Here is a 20660-nt window from a genome sequence, read left to right as displayed (position 1 = left end):
ACATCTAAGATTCATCACTAGGTTGATAATATGGTGATTAATTTTTCAGCCATAGTAACTCTCACATTGTCTCTCAGTTCATATAGGGGTTTTGAGATGCATTACTGGAAGAAGTACCCACATTGGTAAAATCATAGATCTCTGAAGTACGGGCAAAATCAATTTTCCTGAGATTTTAAAAATACCCAAATAACAATGTTCTTATGGGAAAATATGTTCCACGTTCCAAATAACTTAATAATAAATGAACTTTTGAAACACAAGGACTACTGTCCTCATTCTACTGATATACCTTACCAATTTTATTGTAAGAACACATTTTTTTTTTTGGCAATAACATTTCAATGAGATTCCAAAGGGGATGTAATAACTTCTATTTATTTTATGCTGACTGCAGAACACTACTGGTTAACTTATCACTATAAAAAATAATAAATCAGTCAATTAACAGGAGGTTTAGAAAACAAATATATAAACTAACCTTTTAAATAACATGCTCTTATTCCGGAAAGCAGTTAGTTTTTCATCACTCCTCTTGTCTAGATAATAGCCAATGACAAATCCCATTGGTACCAGAATATGCACCCAGTGGTCACGCACAGCCTGAATCAAATTCACCATGATTGCTTTTTAAAAAAAAAAAGGAAAGAAAAAGGCATAACAAGATATAGATACTTGATTTGGAAAACTCTCTAAAACCTCACCTAAAATAGGAAGTATTTAGTGAAAGAGAAGGAGCAAATATGAATACTTATGTTCCCTTTAAAATGTCAACTTGTTTAAAGTCTTTGGCCCTCATTAATTGCTTTATTCAATAGTTAGTGAGTCAGTGCTGAATGTATTTATGGGTATGGAATTGTGTTAAGCACTAAGGGGCATACAAGTTCCTCAAGATGACATGATTCATATGATAAAGCCAAAGGATAGCAGTAACATGGATTACTATACAAGTTGATTTCTTTTAAGAAAAAAAAATCAATCAAAAAACATTAAGTACATATTATGTTCCTAGGCACTGGTGACAGGAATATAATATATGAAAAATTCCTAATCACAAGGATCTCACCAGTCTCTTTTTGTAGCAATCTATTTTAATTGTTTTGTGGTGGTGGTTACTGTTCCAGTCATTGTGTATATTATTCTCCTGACTCTACTTAATTCACTGTTCATGCAAATCTTTCCAAGCTTCTTTCTATTAGTCGTGCTGTTTTTTGGCACAGTAGTATTCCTTGATATTCATGAACCATAATTTGTTTAGCCATTCCTCAATCAATGAACATCCTCTTTGTTTCCAGTTCCTTGCTGCCACAAAAAGAACTTTGATAACTATTTTGGTGTATAGGGAACCTTTCTTTTTTAATTGCTCCTTCTTTGAGGGCATATGTCTAGCAGTAGAATCTCTGAATCAAAGAATACGGACATTTGCATAACTTTGTTTTCGAGAATGGTTGTACCCATTTTCAGCCCCACCACAATGCAACTGTGGACCTGAAGAGGAGTTGGTTTCTTGAGTTTTGTTTCCTCTCCCCATTCACACATAAGTTAAGATACAGGGCTTTATAACACTGCTTCTCCCTTTCCCTATCTTCAAAATGGAAGCTACTACTGTCAAATTAATCCACTTCATAAAATTAATTTAGAATTGTTTTAGTTTTTGTAACTTATTTTTCACTCCAAGGTCAAAAGCACTACTGTTATATCTCTTGAAACAGAAACTTCTCAGTAAATCTTTCAAATATTATTAACTGATTACTAAAAAGAAAAGTATAAATATAACAAAAAAAAACTTGTTAGGAGGGAGGTCAGAAAAGCTGATCTTAGTATCTTAAAAAAAAAGGTGCAAACTGCAGTACTAAAGACAAGAAGATGGAGAAATACTGATTTCCAATATCCATACCAATGCTGATGCTACAGAGTATTCCTAGAAAATTGAAATCTGCAAAGTAGGGTTTCTCAATAGATATTTACAAGTTAAAATACAAAAACCTCTTCACAAAAACTAAAATTAGGTCCTAAATTCAGATTTCATTGAAAAGAATTTCAGGGAGAAAGAGCGGATTTGGAGCTGAAAGGGGCCTCAAAGGCCCTTTTGTTCAACTCGTATTTTACAGAGGAGAAAACTGAGAACTAGGAAGGTCAAGCAACTTGCTCAAAGTTACATACATAGCAACAAGGGTAGAATCCAGATACTCAGATCCCAGAGCCAGTAATCTTTCCATTCTACTTTGACTAGCAGATCTATCAGAAAATGTCAATTTTCTCTAAATGAACAAACTGCAAAATTAATTACTAAGGTTTTTTAAAATCTTTTTTCTAAAAGGAAGAAACCAAATTATGCTTAATACAGTGACTTAGAAGGAATATGCAGAAGGTAGTGTGTAATAATGAAAAGAGAAATGAATTTGGTATCAGAAGACCTGGGTGAGAGTCCTACCTCTGCTTACATACCACATCTAGGACCTTGAGTCAATCAGTTCACCTATCTGGGTGTCAGTTTCTACATCTACAAAATTAGGGTTAGTTAGACTAAAGGATTTCTGCGGGTCCTTCCAGCTTTAAATTCTGTGATTCACTGAACTTCTTGTATGACCTGGTTAAGTGACTTAAACTGTGAAACCATTTTCCATTACTGCAAAATGAGGCCGTTGGACGAAGATCATCTATAAGGAAGACCCTTTTTTGTTATTAATTTATTTGTTTTTAGTTTTCAACATTCACTTCCATAAGTTTTAAATTTTCTCCCTCTCCTTCCCCTCCTCACTTCCCAAGATGGCATGCTGATATAAGCTCTACATATATATTCCTATTAAACATTTTCACATTAGTCATGTTGTATAGGAGAATTATAACGAATGGGAGAAACTATGAGAAAGAAACAAAACAAAAAAGAAAATAGTCTGCTTTGCTCTGCATTCAGTTCTTTCTTTGAATGTGGATGGCATTTTCCATCATGAGTACTTTGGAATTGTTTCAGGTTCTTGCATTGCTGAGAAGGGCTAAGTCTATCAAAATCAGTCATCACATGTTGTGGCTGTTAGTATGTACAATGTTATCCTAGTCTGTTCACTTCACTCAGCATCACTTCATTAAGTCTTTCCAGGTTTTTCTGAAGTCTACTTGTTCATCATTTCTTACAGCACAGTAGTATTCCATTACATTCATATATCACAACTTGTTCAGCCATTCCCCAAGTTTTGGGCATCCCCTCAATTTCTAGTTCTTGGCCACCACAAAAAGAGCTGCTATAAATATTTTGTACAAGTGGGTCCTTTTCCTATTTTTATGATCTCTTTGGATTATAGCCCTAGAAGTGGTATTGCTGGGTCAAAAGGTACGCACATTTTTATAGCCTCTAAGCATAGTTCCAAATTGCTCTCCAGAATGGTTGGATCAGCTCACAGTTCCACCAACAATGAATAAGTGTTCCAACTTTCTCACATCTTGTACAACATTTATCATTTTCCTATTTTGTCATGTTAGCCAATCTGATAGGTATGATGTGGTACCTCAGAGTTGTTTGGATTTGCATCTCTAATCAATAGTGATTTAGAGCATTTTTTCATAAGACTACAGATAGTTTTAATTTCTTCATCTGAAAACTGTTCATATCCTTTTACCATTTATCAACTGGGGAATGATTTGTATTCTTGTAAATTTGACTCAGTTCTCTACATATTTTAGAAATGAGACCTTTATCAGAGACACTAGTTGTAAAAATTCTTTCCAGTTTTCTGCTTCCCTCCTAATCTTGGTTGCATTGGCTTGCTTTGTACAAAAACGTTTCAATTTAATGTAATCAAAAATACCCCTTTGCATTTTTGTAATGTTTTCTCTCTCTTGTTTGGTTATAAATTCCAATATTCTCCTTAAATTTGACAGATAAACTATTTGGAAGGCCCTTTCTTTCTCTAACTCCTTTAATCCTTTGGATATATCATTCTGGAATGAATGAATTCAGCAAATATTTACTGAGTAACTGATGTGTGAAGAACACCCTGCTATGTTCTGAATGGAATACAAAGATGATTAAGAACAGAGTCCTTGCCTTCAAGGAGTTTATGATCTAGTTGGGGATAGAAAATATGCACAAACTAATATAATTTGGAGAGACTATCAAAGAGAAGAGAGGGACTGATATTGTCAAAAGGGTGCATAGAGGTCAAGGATGAAAATTGGAAAGAGGCCACTAGAGATCACTGGAGAGAATAGTTTTGGTTGAAAGATGAGGATGGAATGGAGTCTTGCAATCAGAGCTGGACATTTGTTTCATCCTATTTTCTAGAAGACCAAGCCTTTTCACTGTCCACTGCTTTAAAGAGATTTTCTATGGTTTGTTCTAAATAAATGGTTGTATTTTTCTTTTTAAATTCTGAGAATTGTAATGTCCACCCTTAATTCTTCTTTTAATTCTTTTTACTGAGCTTCTATACCATTTGGGAGGTAGGAAGGCATAGGCTTAAGCCCTAACTTTTAACACATCCTGGTAGTATGATCCTAGACAAGTCATTTAACCTCACAGTGACCCAGTAAACACTCTAAGACTCTTAAGAAGATCTGCATTGGTAGAGGGAGTTTCTTATTAGGAGTTCTCTTTTTAAAAAGGGGAAAAATACCAAAAATCCACCATGCATTCAGGAAGCTTTCTGATTGACTGAGAGTGAACCAGACATTATAAAACAGACAAATAAATAAGATCCATAGTGTGATATGGTGGAAATAGTATCAGACTTAGTAAGACTTGGGCTCAAATTCTCCTTTTGATGCTTTCTGGTTTTCCTCAAATGTAAAATGAGGATAAAAATAATTCAAAGAATTGTTTTGTAAGGCTCAAATAAGCATTCAAAATGTTTTATAAACACAAAGCACTATGTAAGTAAGTGCTGCTGCTTGTTATTACTAGTAGATGAATCCCAAAATAATCTTTGGAATATTCTAATATAGAAGATATGATTATCTTGGGGTTATAAGAAGGAACAAATGATTCAATCTAAAGGCAATCATAAAGATCCAAACTTGGGTCAAGGAACCAGACAGAATAGTTCAAGAAATTTAAATATCAACTATTAGGGAACCAAGTAGTTTTCTTTTATTTATAGTTCTAGATAGACTTATTTTTGGTATATTCTTATTTTCTTACTTTGGTATAGTTTTTCTGGATCTGTATTTTCTTCTTTCCTTTGTAAACAAACCTGAGAAAATATACTTTTAGTATCTGGAGTGGTGTGACACAGGGTAAAAGGATTCAATGTGAAAAATTCACATCAGTAACAATGATAGAAGAAAGGGGGAAAGGTGATAAGGGATGAAGTATGGTAATATGTAAATGAAATAGCTTTAAGGAAGACCTCATGCCCAGGGAAGCCTGAAAGTTCAGTTCAGTTAAATTCATCATTTATTAAACACCTACCATGTGCAAGGCACTTGTGGTAGATGCTAAGCATATAAAGATAGCTTGGGTGACCAGGAAGCTGGCACTAATTAAAAGAAACAAATGAGGTTTAAGAGAAGGGAGAAAATTGAGGATTATTGTTATGGACATGTTCAATTTGAGGTACTGGCAGAATAATTCACATGGAAATATACAGCAGACATATGGAACCAGGACTCTAGGGAAAGGTTGGGAGGGAAGAAGATAGAGATTTGGGATTCTTTTGCATAAAGTTACTAATAAAATCATGGTAGTACTAATAAAGTTACTAATAAAATCATGAGATCACCAAGGGACAGAGGGTAGAGAGAAAAGATAAGGGCCAAGAGGAAAATTTTGAGGGAAATATATACTTAAGGGTCATGAGGAAGAAAAAAAACAACAAAAAAGAGAAGATAACTCTCAAGCAAGGGCATCTTAAATGTCAGTGAAGAAGTTATAAAGGACTGCTTCCTGTTTCCAAATGCCATGGAGAAGCCAAGGAGAATGAAGAAAGAAAAAGCCACTGCATTTAGCAGTAAAATCATTAGTGGTCTCAGAGTGGTGCTTCAGTATAGTAGTAGAGGCAGGGTTTAAGTAAGTGTGTGGAGAAGCAATAAATCCTGATTAGTCTTTCTTGGTTTGCCAGTAAAGGAGAAGAGAGAGAAGATGATAGCTTGAAGAGGTGAGCAGAGTTAAGGGAAAGAGTAGGGAATATGTGTCAGGCACTGTGCTAAGTGCTTTACAAATATCTCATTTGATCCTCACAATAACCCTTTGAGGTACTGCTGTTATATCTATTTTATAGTTGTGGAAAAGGAGGAAAACAGGTAAAATGACTTGGCCATGTGTGTGAGGCCAAATTTGAACTCGGGTCTTCCTGAGTCCAGTCCCAGCACTCTATCTTAGTGCCTGTGAGCTGCTTCTAAGGATTTTTTTTAGGATCTCTAGAGATCTAAGAATGTAGGCTGAGGGAAAGAGGCCGTTGAAAGGAGAAATTGATGATACACACAGAGGATGGCCTGATTGATGAGCATGGTCACATCAAAGACTCCTTTAGGGATTGAGAGTACAAGTAGAGGGTTTAGCTTCAGTAAAGAGGGCCACTTCTTCCTCTGAGATTATAGATAAGGAAAGAGGGAAATGGTTGAAGACAGCAGATTTACAGCAGTGGTATCAAACTCAAAAATAGGACCACAGTCCCTGTAGGGCAGCATATTGACTTAAAAAAACACAAGTTAATATTATCTATGCTCTATTGTATTTTTATTTATTTTGTTAAGATACTTCCCAATTATATTTCAGTTTGATTCAGTCAGCTCTCAGGATTGCCGGGCATGTCTGACACCTCTGAAACAGGGGGACACTTACAGAATCATGTTTAAAGCTGGAATGGATTGTAAATATCAGGTAGTCAAACCTCTTCATCTTATGGAAGAGAAACTAAGGCTAAGATTTTAAGTGACAGATAATAAGTAGCCATCAGGATTCTGACGAGGCCTTCTGACTCCAAACACAGTGATCTTTCCATTACACCAAGATGAAGGATTTCATATTGGATGACCTCAGCCAGTAAAGTAAAAGTTGAAGTAAAAAAAAAGTTGAAGTAAAAAAAAAAGTAAAGTAAAAGTTGAACCAGTAAAGTTGAAGGCAAAATCAATTGAGAATAAGACGAGATGGGATGAAATGGGCACTTAAGGAAGTTTGAAATTGCCTTTGTGGGAAATGTAATGGGCAATAAGACAGCAATAAAAGAATTCCCATGGGACAGTGGAATTTCAGTTGGGATTAGATAGTTGACCCAGGTCAGCAATTTCATAATTTCCTCCACGTTTGGCATGTCATAAGTAGAAAAAGAAGAGGTAATTCCTATATGCTAGAAGTTACCCAGTGTTAAGAGTCTGCAGTACAGTAATGGCAGAAGGTTAAAGGAACAGAAGGATTTAAGGGTGAAAATGTGGGTACTATTTGAGGCCCATGATCCTTTCTGATCCTTGTTTCCAAACCATTGGACCAAGGCATTTTTGGGGGGGGAAGTAGGGTCCAGAAATGTGATTCCCTTCATATAAGAAACTCCCAATGTGAAAACTTTATCCTGCCTCTCTGCAAATTCTGACTGATCCACAAAACTTTTACTTTTAATAATTCCTAGTTCTAACTCTTCTTGGATCTTTTTGCTTCCAACTGTAGCTCCTTATTTCAAGTTTTCTGTTCCTATGTGTCACCTTGGAGGAAAGAGCTATCATATATGGAGAAAACACGCACCCTCACTCCTCCCCCACCCCCAAGTTTATTGGCTAAAAGTATGGTTACTGGAAAACATTTAAAACTCTTATCTGTATGGTAACATTCTCAAATACAATCAATAGGTTATTACTATCAAAAGTACTCCTAACTTTACAGTCCTTCCCTGCTAGAATGTCACAACTCAAGTTATGATTCCAGAGGCATACCTGTAATCATTATTTACCCAAAAAAAGTCACATGACTACAGTATGCCTTGTAGAACATAATATTTATATCAGAGTTAGAAGTTTTTAGAAACCACAAGTTGCTCTGTGAAACTGACCACTGGGTTGTGTTCCAAATGTGATTGATTATTTTATGAGAAACAGCTTGGGTGTAAGAACACTGGACGTGGTTGGGGTCAGGAAATATCAGGGTTCAAAAGCCCATTCCTGACACTAGCTGAGTCTATGATCAAGTCATTTCAGCTTTCTTGGCCTCAAATTACTCATCTGCAAAATGGCTATAACTGTATCAACCTCCAGGGTTGTGAGGACACAATCAGATAATTATGTGAAGTTAGAGCAGTGATAGGCAGAGTAGATCTAGAGTCAGCTTGGAAGACAGGAAGGCTTGAATTCAAATTTGTGAACAACAGCATGTCACTTCACCTCGAAGTAACCTAGGCAACTTTCCAACACTATAAAGTGCAGGGAAGGTGCTAAGCAGCATTGGTAGGAGTCTCCACTAACGACATCAAAAGTCCAATCTCTATTCTATTTAAAATGCTGTATAAATGTTAGCTATTAATATGAGCTTACAGTGAAACAGATACATATACAGTTCTTAGTCTCCATAATTTTGTAGAAAATCAGAGTAGAAAGGAACTATAAAGATCATTTAATCTAACCCCTTTATTTTAATAGTATCTGTAGTACCTATTTTGCAGTAATGTTATGGAGATGAAAGTATGCAAAGTGCTGTGAAAAACATGATGTACTATATAAATAATAGCTAGCATTTATATAAGGTTTTGCAAGCCCTGTAGATAAGTTTTCTCATCTTAGCCTTGTAATAACCCTGTGAGGGAGGTGCTAGTATAATAACATTCTGGTTTGACTCCCTGCCTCAAATCTCTCTCCACTTCGGTTTATCCTCCACTCAGCTGTCAAATTCCCAAAGCACAAATCTGACCATGTCAACATTCAGTAAACTAGATTGATTCCTTATCACCTCCAGGATCAAATGTAAAACTCTCTGGTATTCTAAAAAGCCCTTCATCAACTAGCCCTCTCCTACCTTTCCAGTTTTCTTATATCTTCCAGCCTTCCATTTACTCTGCCATCAGTAACACTGGCTTCCTTGCTATTCCTGGAAAAAGATACATCATCTCTAGACTTGATACTTGCTGTCCCCTGTGTGTGGAATATCCCCTCTCATCTCTGCTTCCTAGCTTCCTTTAAGTCCCAGTTAAAATTCCTTCTTTTACAAAGGAGCCTTTATTTATTAAGCCTTAATGCTAGTGCCTACCCTCCACTGATTATCTCTAATTAATCTATTTATATCTTTTTCATACATAGCAATCAATCTTTTGCCTTTTTTAAGGGTTATGTGTGGGGAAACTGCAGCACTTAGCACAGTGCCTGGCACATGATAGGCAATTAATAAATGCCTACTGATTGGCTAACAGGTGAAGAAACTGAGGCAGGAATTAAATGACTTTCTCATGGTCACACAAGTATAAAGTGTCTGAGTAGGGACTTTAATTCAGGTCTTCCTGAATTGCAAATCCAAGAAATTTAGTTTCTAGCATAGCCTCAAAATGAATAGTTTTCTTTTTCCAGTCCAATGCACTTTCCATTGCACCAGGCTGTCACCTGTACTTATTTTAAATTTATATTCTATTCAGTTTTTTTAAAAAACGTGAACGCTATTGGTGTGTATTTAAGAATGCATTTTCCCACTGGACAGAAAGGTATTGTGCCTAGCCGCTGGGGATAAAAATGCCAACGAATATCTTTCCCATGGCAACTGATAAATAAAACTGATGAAACTTCAATTTTGTGGTTGTACCAAAATCTAGGATTTAGATACAATTTAAAGGAAAACCATTACCTGTCCTAAATATTGCTCTAGCCTGTAATCTACGAGTGGTGTAACGTAGGAACTCACTCCTAATATACCAATTTTCCAAGAACTTAGCACAGTGCCTGGCATGCAGTAGGCGTTTAATATATGTTTACTATCCGACTGAAATATTGACAGTCTTTCTGCTGTCATCATACCAAGCACAGCACTAGGCACTGGAAGAAGACAGCTCTGGGACGACGAGGCTCCTGTCCTCATGGAGGTCACAGTCGTTCCTAAATGCCACTAGATTTCCCCCTGAGAAGAAGCTCCCGTCTCTACTCCCCAAGGTTGTCCCAAGAGCGGCAACCGCAGCGCGGCCTTGAACGTCCTCCGCCCTCCTGGAGACCCCTGCCCCCCTCGCCCGTTCTGCGGGGGACGAGTGTGAGCCTGCACGAAAGAAACTGAAGCCCACACTTAGAACCTCCCCTGCATCTGTTCCCCTCTCAAATCATCGACTCACCTGGAGGCTGGGATGCCGAGCGCGGAGAGCTCCACCAAGGGCAGCCGCTGCCTTCCAGGACTCCGGCTCAGGCCTGTGGCGGCGTCACGTCCTGTGGGACGCCACCATTACCTACGCTGGGGGAGGGCTAGGAGTGCTAGAGAGTCACACCTTCCCTTCTTTTCTTGGTTGTCCTTGACCTCCTGTTAGATTTAAAATTATGACACTCGTTCACCTGTGTGGCTTCTGCGGAACTATCCCAGGTTAGGGCGATTCACTCTTCGCGACCCCTGCTGTGCCTCTTTACCCGGGAAGAAGTGGTAGCTTCCAGTTAGCTCCACCTCTCCCTTTCGCCCCGCCCCCCAAATGGCGGCTGCCAGTCAGCGCTTGCTGTTGGCGGGCAGTGGTGGCTGCTGCTGCTGCTGAAGGTGTTGCTCAGGCTTTTTTCATCAGGGTTCCGACGTAGAGAAGAATTGGAAAGGGAGGGAGGTAGGAAGGGAAGACGAAAAAGTGCTGAGGGTGGGCCGAGGAGGTAAGTGATAGTGCAAAAGCAGAGGAGGGAAATTGGCCCGGAGAGTGGGGCTCCTGGGCCTCTGGGAGGACGGGCGAGAATCCCGTCTAGGCGCCCGCAGGCAGGCGCCCCCGGACTTCCCTTCTTTCCTGATGCCCTCGCAGCGGCCAGCCTCGTGGTTCCAGGCCCGGAGGTTACAAAGCTCATCCCTCCCCCTGCGATCCAGAACAGCCTCCTCTCATTCTCCGGGTTGGTGGGAGCCTCCCACGCTTCACTTCCCTCCTTTTGCACTCCCCCGCAATCCCTCCTCGCCTTCGGGGGAGTAAAGCCTCTTTGGGACTTATTTGACTCCTGTTTTCGCTTGGCCTCGACATCCGGCCACTTAGACAACATCCCTGTAAGCTTTCTTCCTAGGGGTGTCCAGGCTGACTGTCCCCTCCGGCACCCGGCGGGTCGTAGGTGTTGTCCACTTGTTCAGCCCCATCTGTCCATGACTTATATTGTCGACACACATTTATTAGCCCTCTGGCTGCCTCGGTTGGGACCACGTTTTTGAGGCTCTGCACCCCAATGAAAGCAACAAGTTAGGCAGGAAGCAAGAAAAAGTTGAGCCTCCCGTGCCCCTAGGACCGAGGGCACACCTTCGCTTGCTTTGTCGTCTTTGAGGCTCGATTGCCTGGCTTCCCACCTAGCGTAGAAGAGGCATTTAACAAATGTATGTTTTAAATGGATGATTTTCCTCTTTCTGATACCCTTCTTGCATGGGGCTAACTCAATGAAAAAAAAAACATTACAGAACTGTTGCCTGTTACCCTTATTTTCACTAATCTCTAATTAAAATTTAGCATTTTCTAAAATAATTTAAAAGCATTATTCAGAGAAGGTACTGAGGCTCATGCCAAAGAGTTCATTGCACGAGCTAGGTTAAGAACCCCTCTCAGAAATAAACACAGATAACCTCCTTACCTGTTAGATCTTAAAATCTGTATTTCTGCTCTTTGTCGCCAACGACAGGCATTTGAGTTCCACAAATGGTCAAGATGCCTTAGGTTTTGGCGGTGAAATAATAACGCATCCTTAAGTCTCTTTCAAGGATTACATGATCTTTCTTCCCAATAAGTGTATGAGTGGGTAGAGCAAGTATTGTGCCCATTTCACAGATAAAGAAATCAATGCTCAAAAATGTTCAGTGACTTGTCTGTGGCTACACAGCTAGTAACAGAGTTAGGACTATCTGTAATGCAGTTCTTCTGGCTCCATGTCCGGTGTAGTTTTTTTCTTACTACATAACGGTGATTTTCATGAAAGAGGCAGTCCAGTTCAGCTAAAGTTTAAATGCCTGGTAAATTCAGGGCAGGGCAGACACTAGTTCTGTGACCCTGGCTAAGTCACTTAACCCAGTTTCTGTTCCTCATCTGTAAAATGAGCTGGAGAAGGAAATGGCAAACCACCCCACTGTCTTTGCCCAAAAAAACCTGGAATGGAGTCATAAAGATACTGTGTCACCGAAAGGACTGAAGCACAACAAAAATTCAGGGTAGTAGAACTCCAGTGACAGAATAGTATGCCCTCCAGGGAGCTTACCTTCTCTTGAGGGAACATAATATGGAACCAGATAAGCAAATTTAAAGTAAATTAAGGAAAGAGAGAGCATTAACTGGGGAGAGGCTTTTCATAAGAGGTGACTCCAACTAATAGTAGAATGAAAGTGAAAATTCTGAGAGGATGGATAAAGCAGGAATGCCTTCTAAGTAGGTGGTACATACAACCTTTGCAAATAAAGACATGGATGTGATGAAATGCAAATTTGAGAAACATATAGTAGTTGATTTTAGCTGGAATATAGCCATGTATCTGGAGAAGTGATAGGAATTAAGTGTGGAATTATAGACTGGAGCCAGAAGATGGTTTATTTTGTTTTTGAAAATAAATTTTTATTGATATCTGTTGTTTTAACAGAGCCAAAATTTCTCTCTGTATTACTCTTCTCCTTCCCTCTCAGAAAGTCCTCTCATAACAAAGAATTTTTTTTGAGGAAAAAGAAGAGGAAGCAAATCAGCAAAACCAATCCAAGACATCCAGAAATGGTGAAAATATATGCAGTGTTCCACATCTGTGAACATCCCTTCTCTTCAGTGGAGTTGAGGGGAAGGAGAGAAATAATTTGTCTCCTTTATGAGAAATTCTTTATAATTTTACAGCACTCAAATTCAGTTATTTTTATGGAGGTGGTTCTTTCCATTTACTCTTGTAGACACTGTATATTGTTACTTTGACTTTACTTACTTAACTGCATCAGTGCATGTTTTTCCATGCTTCTCTGTTTGCATATCTTTCATTTTTTATAGCACAGTAATATTCCATTACATTCATATACTATAATTTGTTTAGCCATTCCCTAAATAATGGGGAATGTTTTAGTGTATCTTTCTACAACCCTGCCTATGTCAACTCTTCTTACTTATTTCTTACTATCTTTGTCTACTTGCAGGGTGAACCAGTGGATTATTTTTAATTTAATTTGCTTATTCTTCTATGTGTTTGTAAGAAGTTTCCAGTTCTCTTTTAGGGAACTATTTGTTCTTATCCTTTGATCACATATATTGGGGGATGGCATTTAGTCTCATATCATGAATGCAAAGTAAAACATCATATCATTACATGGGAATAGTTTTTTCTCCCCTTTGCCTCTTTTTCATTTTAATTCTATTCTCTGGTATTCTTGTTACTTCTAGCCTTGAAGAACTATGTCAAGTATTTATAGCACCATATCAATAATAGTGGGGAGTGCAGGCATTTTGCTTTTGCTCCTGTAATTCAGTTAATTTTTCCTTTATGAATTTATATAGTATGTTTTACATGATTTCACGTGTATAATTGATGTCATTTTGCTTGCCTTGTCAGTGGGAAGGAGAGAATTTGGAACCCAATTTTAAAAAGAAAAGAATGCTAAATAATGTTTTTTAAAAGGGAAAAATTAAATGTATAAACTCTAAAAGTGGATTTAGATACTAAGGCATTTTGAGTATGTGAGTTTAATATTGATAGTAGTTTATGATTTAGCATAACATGATTTCTTTGTTTATCTCTTTATTTTGTGAATTTTTGTTTTTCCTTTAATCTTTAATTTGTTTGATTGAAACTCCTAATTTAAAAAAAAAAACTCACCTAAGGCACAGTATGTTTTTTTCCAGCCTCTTATTTTTACGGTGTGTGTGTGTTTTTCCTCTTTAGGTGTATTTATTGTGAACAGCTGATTGGGGGCTTTGTTTTCTTATTCAATCTTGTTACTCTTTCATTTTATTGGGTTGTTTTTTGCATTCAGTTTTAAAGTTATGAGAGTTATATTTTCCTCCATTTGTCTCTAATAGTGTTTTTCTTAATGGGATTTTTAAAATTCCCTCCTCTTTAAAGACAGTACTTTTTCTCTTTAGTTATTTTTGTTTAATCTTCTTTAAGCAGTTTCCATGGCTTCTCTTTCTCTTACCTTTAAGTCCCTCCTTCATTCCATTCCTTGCCTCCCCTTACCATTTTAAACTTAGTTTTGTTCAACTTAATTCTCTTTTCTTTCTTTTTTTAAAATAAATCTGGGTATCCAATTCTTTCCCTTCTTTTTTTTCCCTCTCAAGTAAAATTCCCATTCTTCTCACCTTCAACTTTTTGTTTTTTTTCCAGAAATGATTTCTTTCCCATATTCTCTTTATTCATTCTTTCTTTTCTATCTTTTCAAGACTTTTATTCATGGCCCTTACACTTTTTTATTACTTCTTTATTTTGTGCTCTTAAAGCTGCTAAAGTAATTTTTGAGTTCTTTCTCTTAACAATTTCTATGCTGCTATTTTGTAAAAGTTGTAAATCCCTTCCCTCCCCACTTTTTTTCTATTGTGCTTGAGTCTTAAGAGAATTAATTCCTGCAAGAGTTAGAGAAAATTGAAGTATTGCCCCATGGTAAAAATTTCCCCATGTCCCTGATTTTGTAATTCCTTTCTACTCTCTGCTCTTCTCCATCCCATACTTCTATTGGCACTTTATCTTCTGTGTTCAGAAATTGTGTAGTTTTTTTAAAATTTAACAACTTGTTTTCTTGTATTAATTTTTCCATCATTATGTTTAGATTTTTAAATTTGTTTTGTCCTTCAGGGAGGCTTATAATCCTCAAGTTGTCTTTGAGCATCTTGTCTTTGAGATCAATATGTTTTGCTTGTATGGAGATCACATTTTTAAGATCATGTTTTAATGGTTATTGCTTTTTGCTTCTCAATCTTCCAGATTGTCCCTTACTTGTGTGTTTCTTCATTCTCAGCCAAATGTTCTCTCTTTGTTTCTGTGACTTACAGGGTCCTTTTTTTTGGTTTTGCTTTGTTTTTGTTTTTTTTTTTTGTTCTGCCTACCATTTCTGCTGTACAGGCCATAAATGCTGCTTTTATCCTTCTTATTTCTATCTTGAATCCATTGGTCCTGCTGTGGAAAGATACTATCTTGAGAATGCACAGAGACTTTTGCCTTATCAGGTTTTGGTTCAGTTTCTTTTGTCTTGAAACATTTATTTAGAGATGTTTTAACCCATTTAGATGGCCCAGGGTCTGTCTTCCCTTCTGTTTCAGTATATCCCCTCTTGATAATAGCGTCTCATGCTTAAAGTTTTAAACTGAATTTTCTGCCTCTTGAGATCTTTAGTAATTTTCCCCCCTTGTATTTCTCTATTGGATATTTTCTGATTCCTTCCCCTTTGACGGCAGATTCACCTCAGTGGGGATTGGCCATCAAAGCTTACTCAGTTTTCTCTTACATTGGGGAATTCACATTTCATGGAATCAGTCCCACCCCAAGTAATTTCTGGGGGCACAGAACTGACCCTGGCATAGTGCCCAAGTTTCCTCTGTTCTTTAGGTCTCTGACTGAGCTCTACTATTTGCTGAGTGCCCATTGCGGCATCAGGCAGAATGGCATCCCTGGACAAAGATTAAATCAGGTTGTACAGCCCTGCCTGAGTGTGGGAGCTGATGGAGGGGGTAGTATGTTATGGAGTTAGCTTTCTTTACCATTAATTCATGGGATTGTTACCTCTTTAGAAAAGTTCTTGGTGTTTTGGCCTGTGGAGGCTGCTGCAATCACTTTACTTGTGTATAATTTTTATGTTGGGGAGTTTTGAGAGTTCATGGGAATTGAAAAAGATATCTTATCTACCATCTTGTTGGTCATGTGAGCCAGAAGCCTTGAATGGATTTCACTGGCAGCCTAAGAAGTTTGTTTTTTATTCTAGAGACAAGAGGAAGCTGAGTATTTCTGAGAAGGATAGTGACATGGTTAGACTTGAAGATTATTTTGCCAACTGTATGGAACCTTGACTGGCGATTAGAGATAGTAGGAATAATGAGAAAAACTAGAAGATTATTAAGAATAATCCAGGTGATCAGTGATGAGGGCCTGAACTAGAGTATTGACAGTATGAGTGGAGATATAGGGACAAATTTGTGAAATATTTTGGAAGTGGAGACTTGGTAACTGACAAGGGGGAATATGGGGAAAGGGAATAATTTATGAATGAAACAATGGTGGAACAGAAATTGTAAAGTGTACAGGAAGAGTGGATTTGTGGGAGAATAGTGGTTTCTGTTTTGGACATTTGTTTGAGTTGTGGAAGAGGCATCTTAGTATAGATATCTTGCAGGATTGGGATTTAGGAAAGAGATTAGAGTTCTAGAGAGAAAGGGTACCGTGTGTGTGTGTGTGTGTGTGTGTGTGTGTGAGAGAGAGAGAGAGAGAGACAGAGAGACAGGAATGATAATTGACTGAACCTTATATTTTATCACTTCATTATACATTATATTCAGATCAGTGCCTCATTGGTTACTCTTTTTTGGTGTTTTTTGTTCATTTTATGGCCGTTTTTTTGTTTTTTTTTTTTGCTTATGTTAGTCTTGCTTCCTCTTCAAACCCTGCTTCCTCTTCAAACCCTGCTCCCCCAAAAAAGATTGTAAAGTCTTTCTAATTTTATATATCTCTTATAGTATTTAACTCAAAAGTAGGCATTTGGTAGATGACAAATTTAATCATTTGCAATACACTGTTAGGAACCATTTTAGGACTCTTTTTTGTGGATAACTTTTGTGGGTAACTTGATTGCATCAAGTCCCAAAACATTGCAAAGCCTCTTATGCTAAATCTCTCAATTACTCAGTAGGGTTGGAGCTAACCATTAACATAGGAAAAACCAAGAAGATAAAGCATTCAAATGTCCAAAGTACAATAGGCAGTTAAATTGGCAAGAGTACTCGTTCATCAGAGTGTACACACCTATGTTCTAGAAATTATTTTTGTATTTAATTTTCTGTGTACATGATTTCTTCTAATAGAATATAAGGTTCTTGAGGACAGAGACTGGTTTGGTTTTGTTTTTGTCTTTATAAACCCAGCACCTAATACAATATGACACATGATAGTGTTGCATTGAATTCTATGATCCTGTTTGAAGGGACTTATATAAGGTTATGACTACAAAGTAATGCAACTGATTAAATAATTTAAGAATATAGCATAAATTATCAGAATGATTTTATCCTTTAATGTAGTCACTTAGGAAGCTATCCTCCCATTAGAGTAACTCTGCTTAACAATTTTGGAATAATGTGAGCCAGATTATAAACAAACCAGCCCTGTTACTTAATAGTTACCTCATATTTGGGGGAAGGAGTAGCAAAAAATGGTATTTTCCAGCTTGAGTTTACTCACCTTTTATTTAGGCTTCATGTGACGTTTAGTTATTTCAAAAATTGAGTCCCAGACTCATAAGATTACTTATTACAACTGAGGAAATTTAAAAGACTGGACTGCTAAATGTGATTTATGGCAAGTCACTTGAGCTCTCTCCCCTTAGTTGCCTCATTTGTAAAATAAGGGAATTGGAAAATGGTTTTAGTTTAAGATTCCTTCCAGCTTTGATACCCAGTGGTTCTGAAAGGAATTCTAAAAAAGGAAATCTTGAAATGTTTTGAATAATGGCAGTCACGATTGACCATAAGACTCATTGTTAAATTGTAATTTATCATTTTGTAGTTATATCTTTTGTGAGGAAAATGATGGGCAGTTATTTTTGTCTAAATGAGAGTAAAACATCTCAAAAGGATAAGATTTTGGGTAGAGTGAAAAAGTTAAAAAAAAATACTGAAAAAGGCCAAGTTTTATTAACCAAATAAAACACCAAAAAATCTACTTTTCCCAGAGACTTTTGAGGAGACAACCTCATTATCAAATAAATTTGTAATGATATTTTTCTTTTGAAGGAACCTTTCTGTTTGCTGACCTTGGGATGCAAAAATGACATCTATCATCAAACTAACTACCCTCTCAGGGGTGCAAGAAGAATCTGCACTTTGCTATTTACTTCAGGTTGATGAGTTCCGTTTTTTATTGGACTGTGGCTGGGATGAGCATTTTTCAATGGATATCATAGATTCCCTTAGGAAGTAAGTAATTGCCAATGTATACTTTTTTTGGCTATACTTTAGTGCCTTTTTGGTATAATCAAAAAAATATTTAATAATTCTTTCTGATTTTACTCATGGTAAAAGGTAAATTAGACATTTAAAATTGTATTTGTTATAATGGTTAAAGAATTAAGTAGCTTCATTTTATATCATCTGATTACCTTTATAAGATGTGCCTGTTGAAATGCAACAAACGTTTAATTTGCCAGCATTTTTCTATATCCTACTTTTAGGAGAGAGAAAAATTGCCAGAAAGAAGTTCAAGTCAGAGATTGAGAGAGGAATCAAAAACTTCAAGGGAATGTTCTAGGGTCAAGATGTGACCAGCACAATATCCTATATTTTATTTTGTTTGTTTGTTTTGACTCTTTTTGACCCCATTTGGTGTTTTCTTAGCAAAGATACTGGAATGGTTTTCCATTTCCTTCTTAAGAAACTGCAATATTCTATGATGGAAATTGGAGTTTGGAATGATAATTTTAAGATGTTATGGGATTCCAGTCTATCAGAGAAAGACCAAAATCTTTTCACTACTCTTTAGTGTAGCAATTCATGTAAAAAAAAAAAAGATGTTTGACAAACAAGTTAAAAAAAACAAACGTATTTTCTGGTTCAGCTCTCAGTCAGCCAAAACACCCCATCCTCCCAAGCATTCTGGTTAATTTGAAGTTTTACCATAACTGGATTTGTCACTCACCATCCAGAAAACTGAATTAAAATCAATTAGCAAAGAGGTAGGTAGAAGTAACATAATTCCCTGAGTACCTGCTAAAGTTCCAACTTGAATACATGAATCTTAAGTACGAATGCAAAGCTTAATCACAATTAAATTCACTCCAGATTTTCCCTTTTTTAAAGCAATATTTCTGAACATTATATTTTAGGTTATGTTTATAGTTATAGATTACTCTGTTACCATTGTTAAAGGAGAACAGGGTAGCATTATGATTGACATCCATAATCCAATTTTTGCTTTTAATTTCAGCCTATCACAAATGTTGATTTGGGATTACTAGCAAGCATTAGAATTGGCTAATTTGACTTTCTCTTCTTATTTCTACCTTGGGAATAAGATAATTATCATTCAGATTTCTAAAATGCTTTAAAATTTACAAGAGAGCTTTCTTTACAACAATCCCATAAGAAAACTAGGGCAAGTATTATCTCCATTTTACAGATTAGAAAGATGAGGCTAAGATGTTTCCCCATGATACCACTCAGCTGATAAGTGTCAGAACTTAGGTTTGAACCCAGATTTCGTTACTGTAAGTTTATTCTTTCCATTACTCCGTACTACCCTAATAGATGCCAGAAACTAATCGTTTTAGTTCTGTTCTTCTAGACACGTTCACCAGGTAGATGCAGTACTACTGTCTCATCCTGATCCTCTCCATCTTGGTGCCCTCCCATATGCTGTTGGAAAATTGGGTTTGAATTGTGCTATCTATGCAACCATTCCTGTTTATAAGATGGGACAAATGTTCATGTATGATCTTTATCAGGTAAATTTTTTTTAATGTTTTCAAATTTTTAGCTCTGACAGCTTTTTTTTTCTTTTACTAACCTTTTGTTTCCCTGTCTCTTGTCTTTTAGTCTCGTCATAACACAGAGGATTTTACACTTTTTACTCTGGATGATGTGGATGCAGCTTTTGATAAAATACAACAACTCAAGTTCTCTCAGATTGTGAATTTGAAAGGTAACAACTGTTGAAATTAATGGAAAAAACTCAACTTTTGCAATAAAACTTTCAGACCTTCTGAAAACACTAAAATTTATGTTGCCTTTGGGAGCTAGAGAAAGCTCCCAAACGTTTTAAAGACCCAAATATCCCAAACTAAATACCAACAAAATGATGATCGCATCAGACCTTATGATATAGTTTTTAAAAATTTGAGTTTGATTAAAGAAACCAGGTAGTTAATAAACTAAAGAAACCAGGTAGTTAATAAACTAAGTCTTTAATTACTGTGTTCCCAACAATGGCACAAGGCACTGGGGAGCAGGGGTGGTGAGGGTCTCAGGGGAGATAATAAGGGTTTTTTTTAATGCTTTGTGTTTTGATATTACAGTCATTTCCTACTGTCCCTCCAGATTTAACCGTCCCTTATGACAAAGGAAAATACTTAAGCCAAAACATCTGATGCAGAGACCATATCTGACAATATGTATGATAGTATATGAGTCCTGGTAGCCCTGAAGAACTTAAGTTTCATCATTTGCCCCCTATGACCTTTGTTATTTTTTCAGTTGCTGAGCCCAACTTCTTTTAGTGATCTTTTAATTTGTAGCTGTCCCATTGGTTCTCCTTATTTTGCTGTGTCAGATTGTATAAATCTTCTCATGTTTCACTGAATTTCCCATATTCATCCTTTTGTACTGCATTTTAATATTTACCTACCGTGGTTTTTCTTAACCATTCCCCAATTAATGGACACTTTTTTTTTTTTATTCTTCACT

General features: G+C 36.9%; 1 protein-coding gene and 1 long non-coding RNA gene across 7 annotated transcripts in view; one reads left to right on the top strand and one right to left on the bottom strand.

Annotated features, from left to right (window-relative positions):
• CPSF2 (cleavage and polyadenylation specific factor 2) overlaps positions 1-20660 on the top strand; it is a 48676-nt gene that overhangs the window by 9826 nt on the left and 18190 nt on the right. For 3 of the 6 annotated variants that reach the window (XM_069086054.1, XM_069086053.1, XM_069086049.1), the window contains exons 1-4: positions 10592-10734; positions 17997-18179; positions 19543-19702; positions 19794-19899. In XM_069086054.1, coding sequence (XP_068942155.1) covers positions 18031-18179; positions 19543-19702; positions 19794-19899 — 415 coding nt within the window. In that variant the 5' untranslated portion in view covers positions 10592-10734; positions 17997-18030. Of the gene's footprint in view, positions 1-10560; positions 10735-17996; positions 18180-19542; positions 19703-19793; positions 19900-20660 lie in introns of those variants that run through there. The other 3 variants (XM_069086051.1, XM_069086050.1, XM_069086052.1) reach the window with 2 other exon arrangements.
• Positions 536-10335, bottom strand: LOC138159708 (uncharacterized). Its single transcript, XR_011167952.1, has 2 exons — positions 10224-10335; positions 536-9004 (listed from the first exon to the last, which is right to left on the bottom strand). It is a non-coding gene; the product is annotated as an uncharacterized lncRNA (long non-coding RNA).

The sequence above is a fragment of the Petaurus breviceps genome, unplaced genomic scaffold (assembly GCF_028583685.1).
Source record: "Petaurus breviceps papuanus isolate PSGF00001 unplaced genomic scaffold, PetGlider_PUasm1.0 177, whole genome shotgun sequence".
NCBI lineage: Eukaryota > Metazoa > Chordata > Mammalia > Diprotodontia > Petauridae > Petaurus > Petaurus breviceps.
The sequence above is the reverse complement of the archived record's forward strand: the minus strand, read 5'-3'. Positions and strand labels throughout refer to the sequence as shown.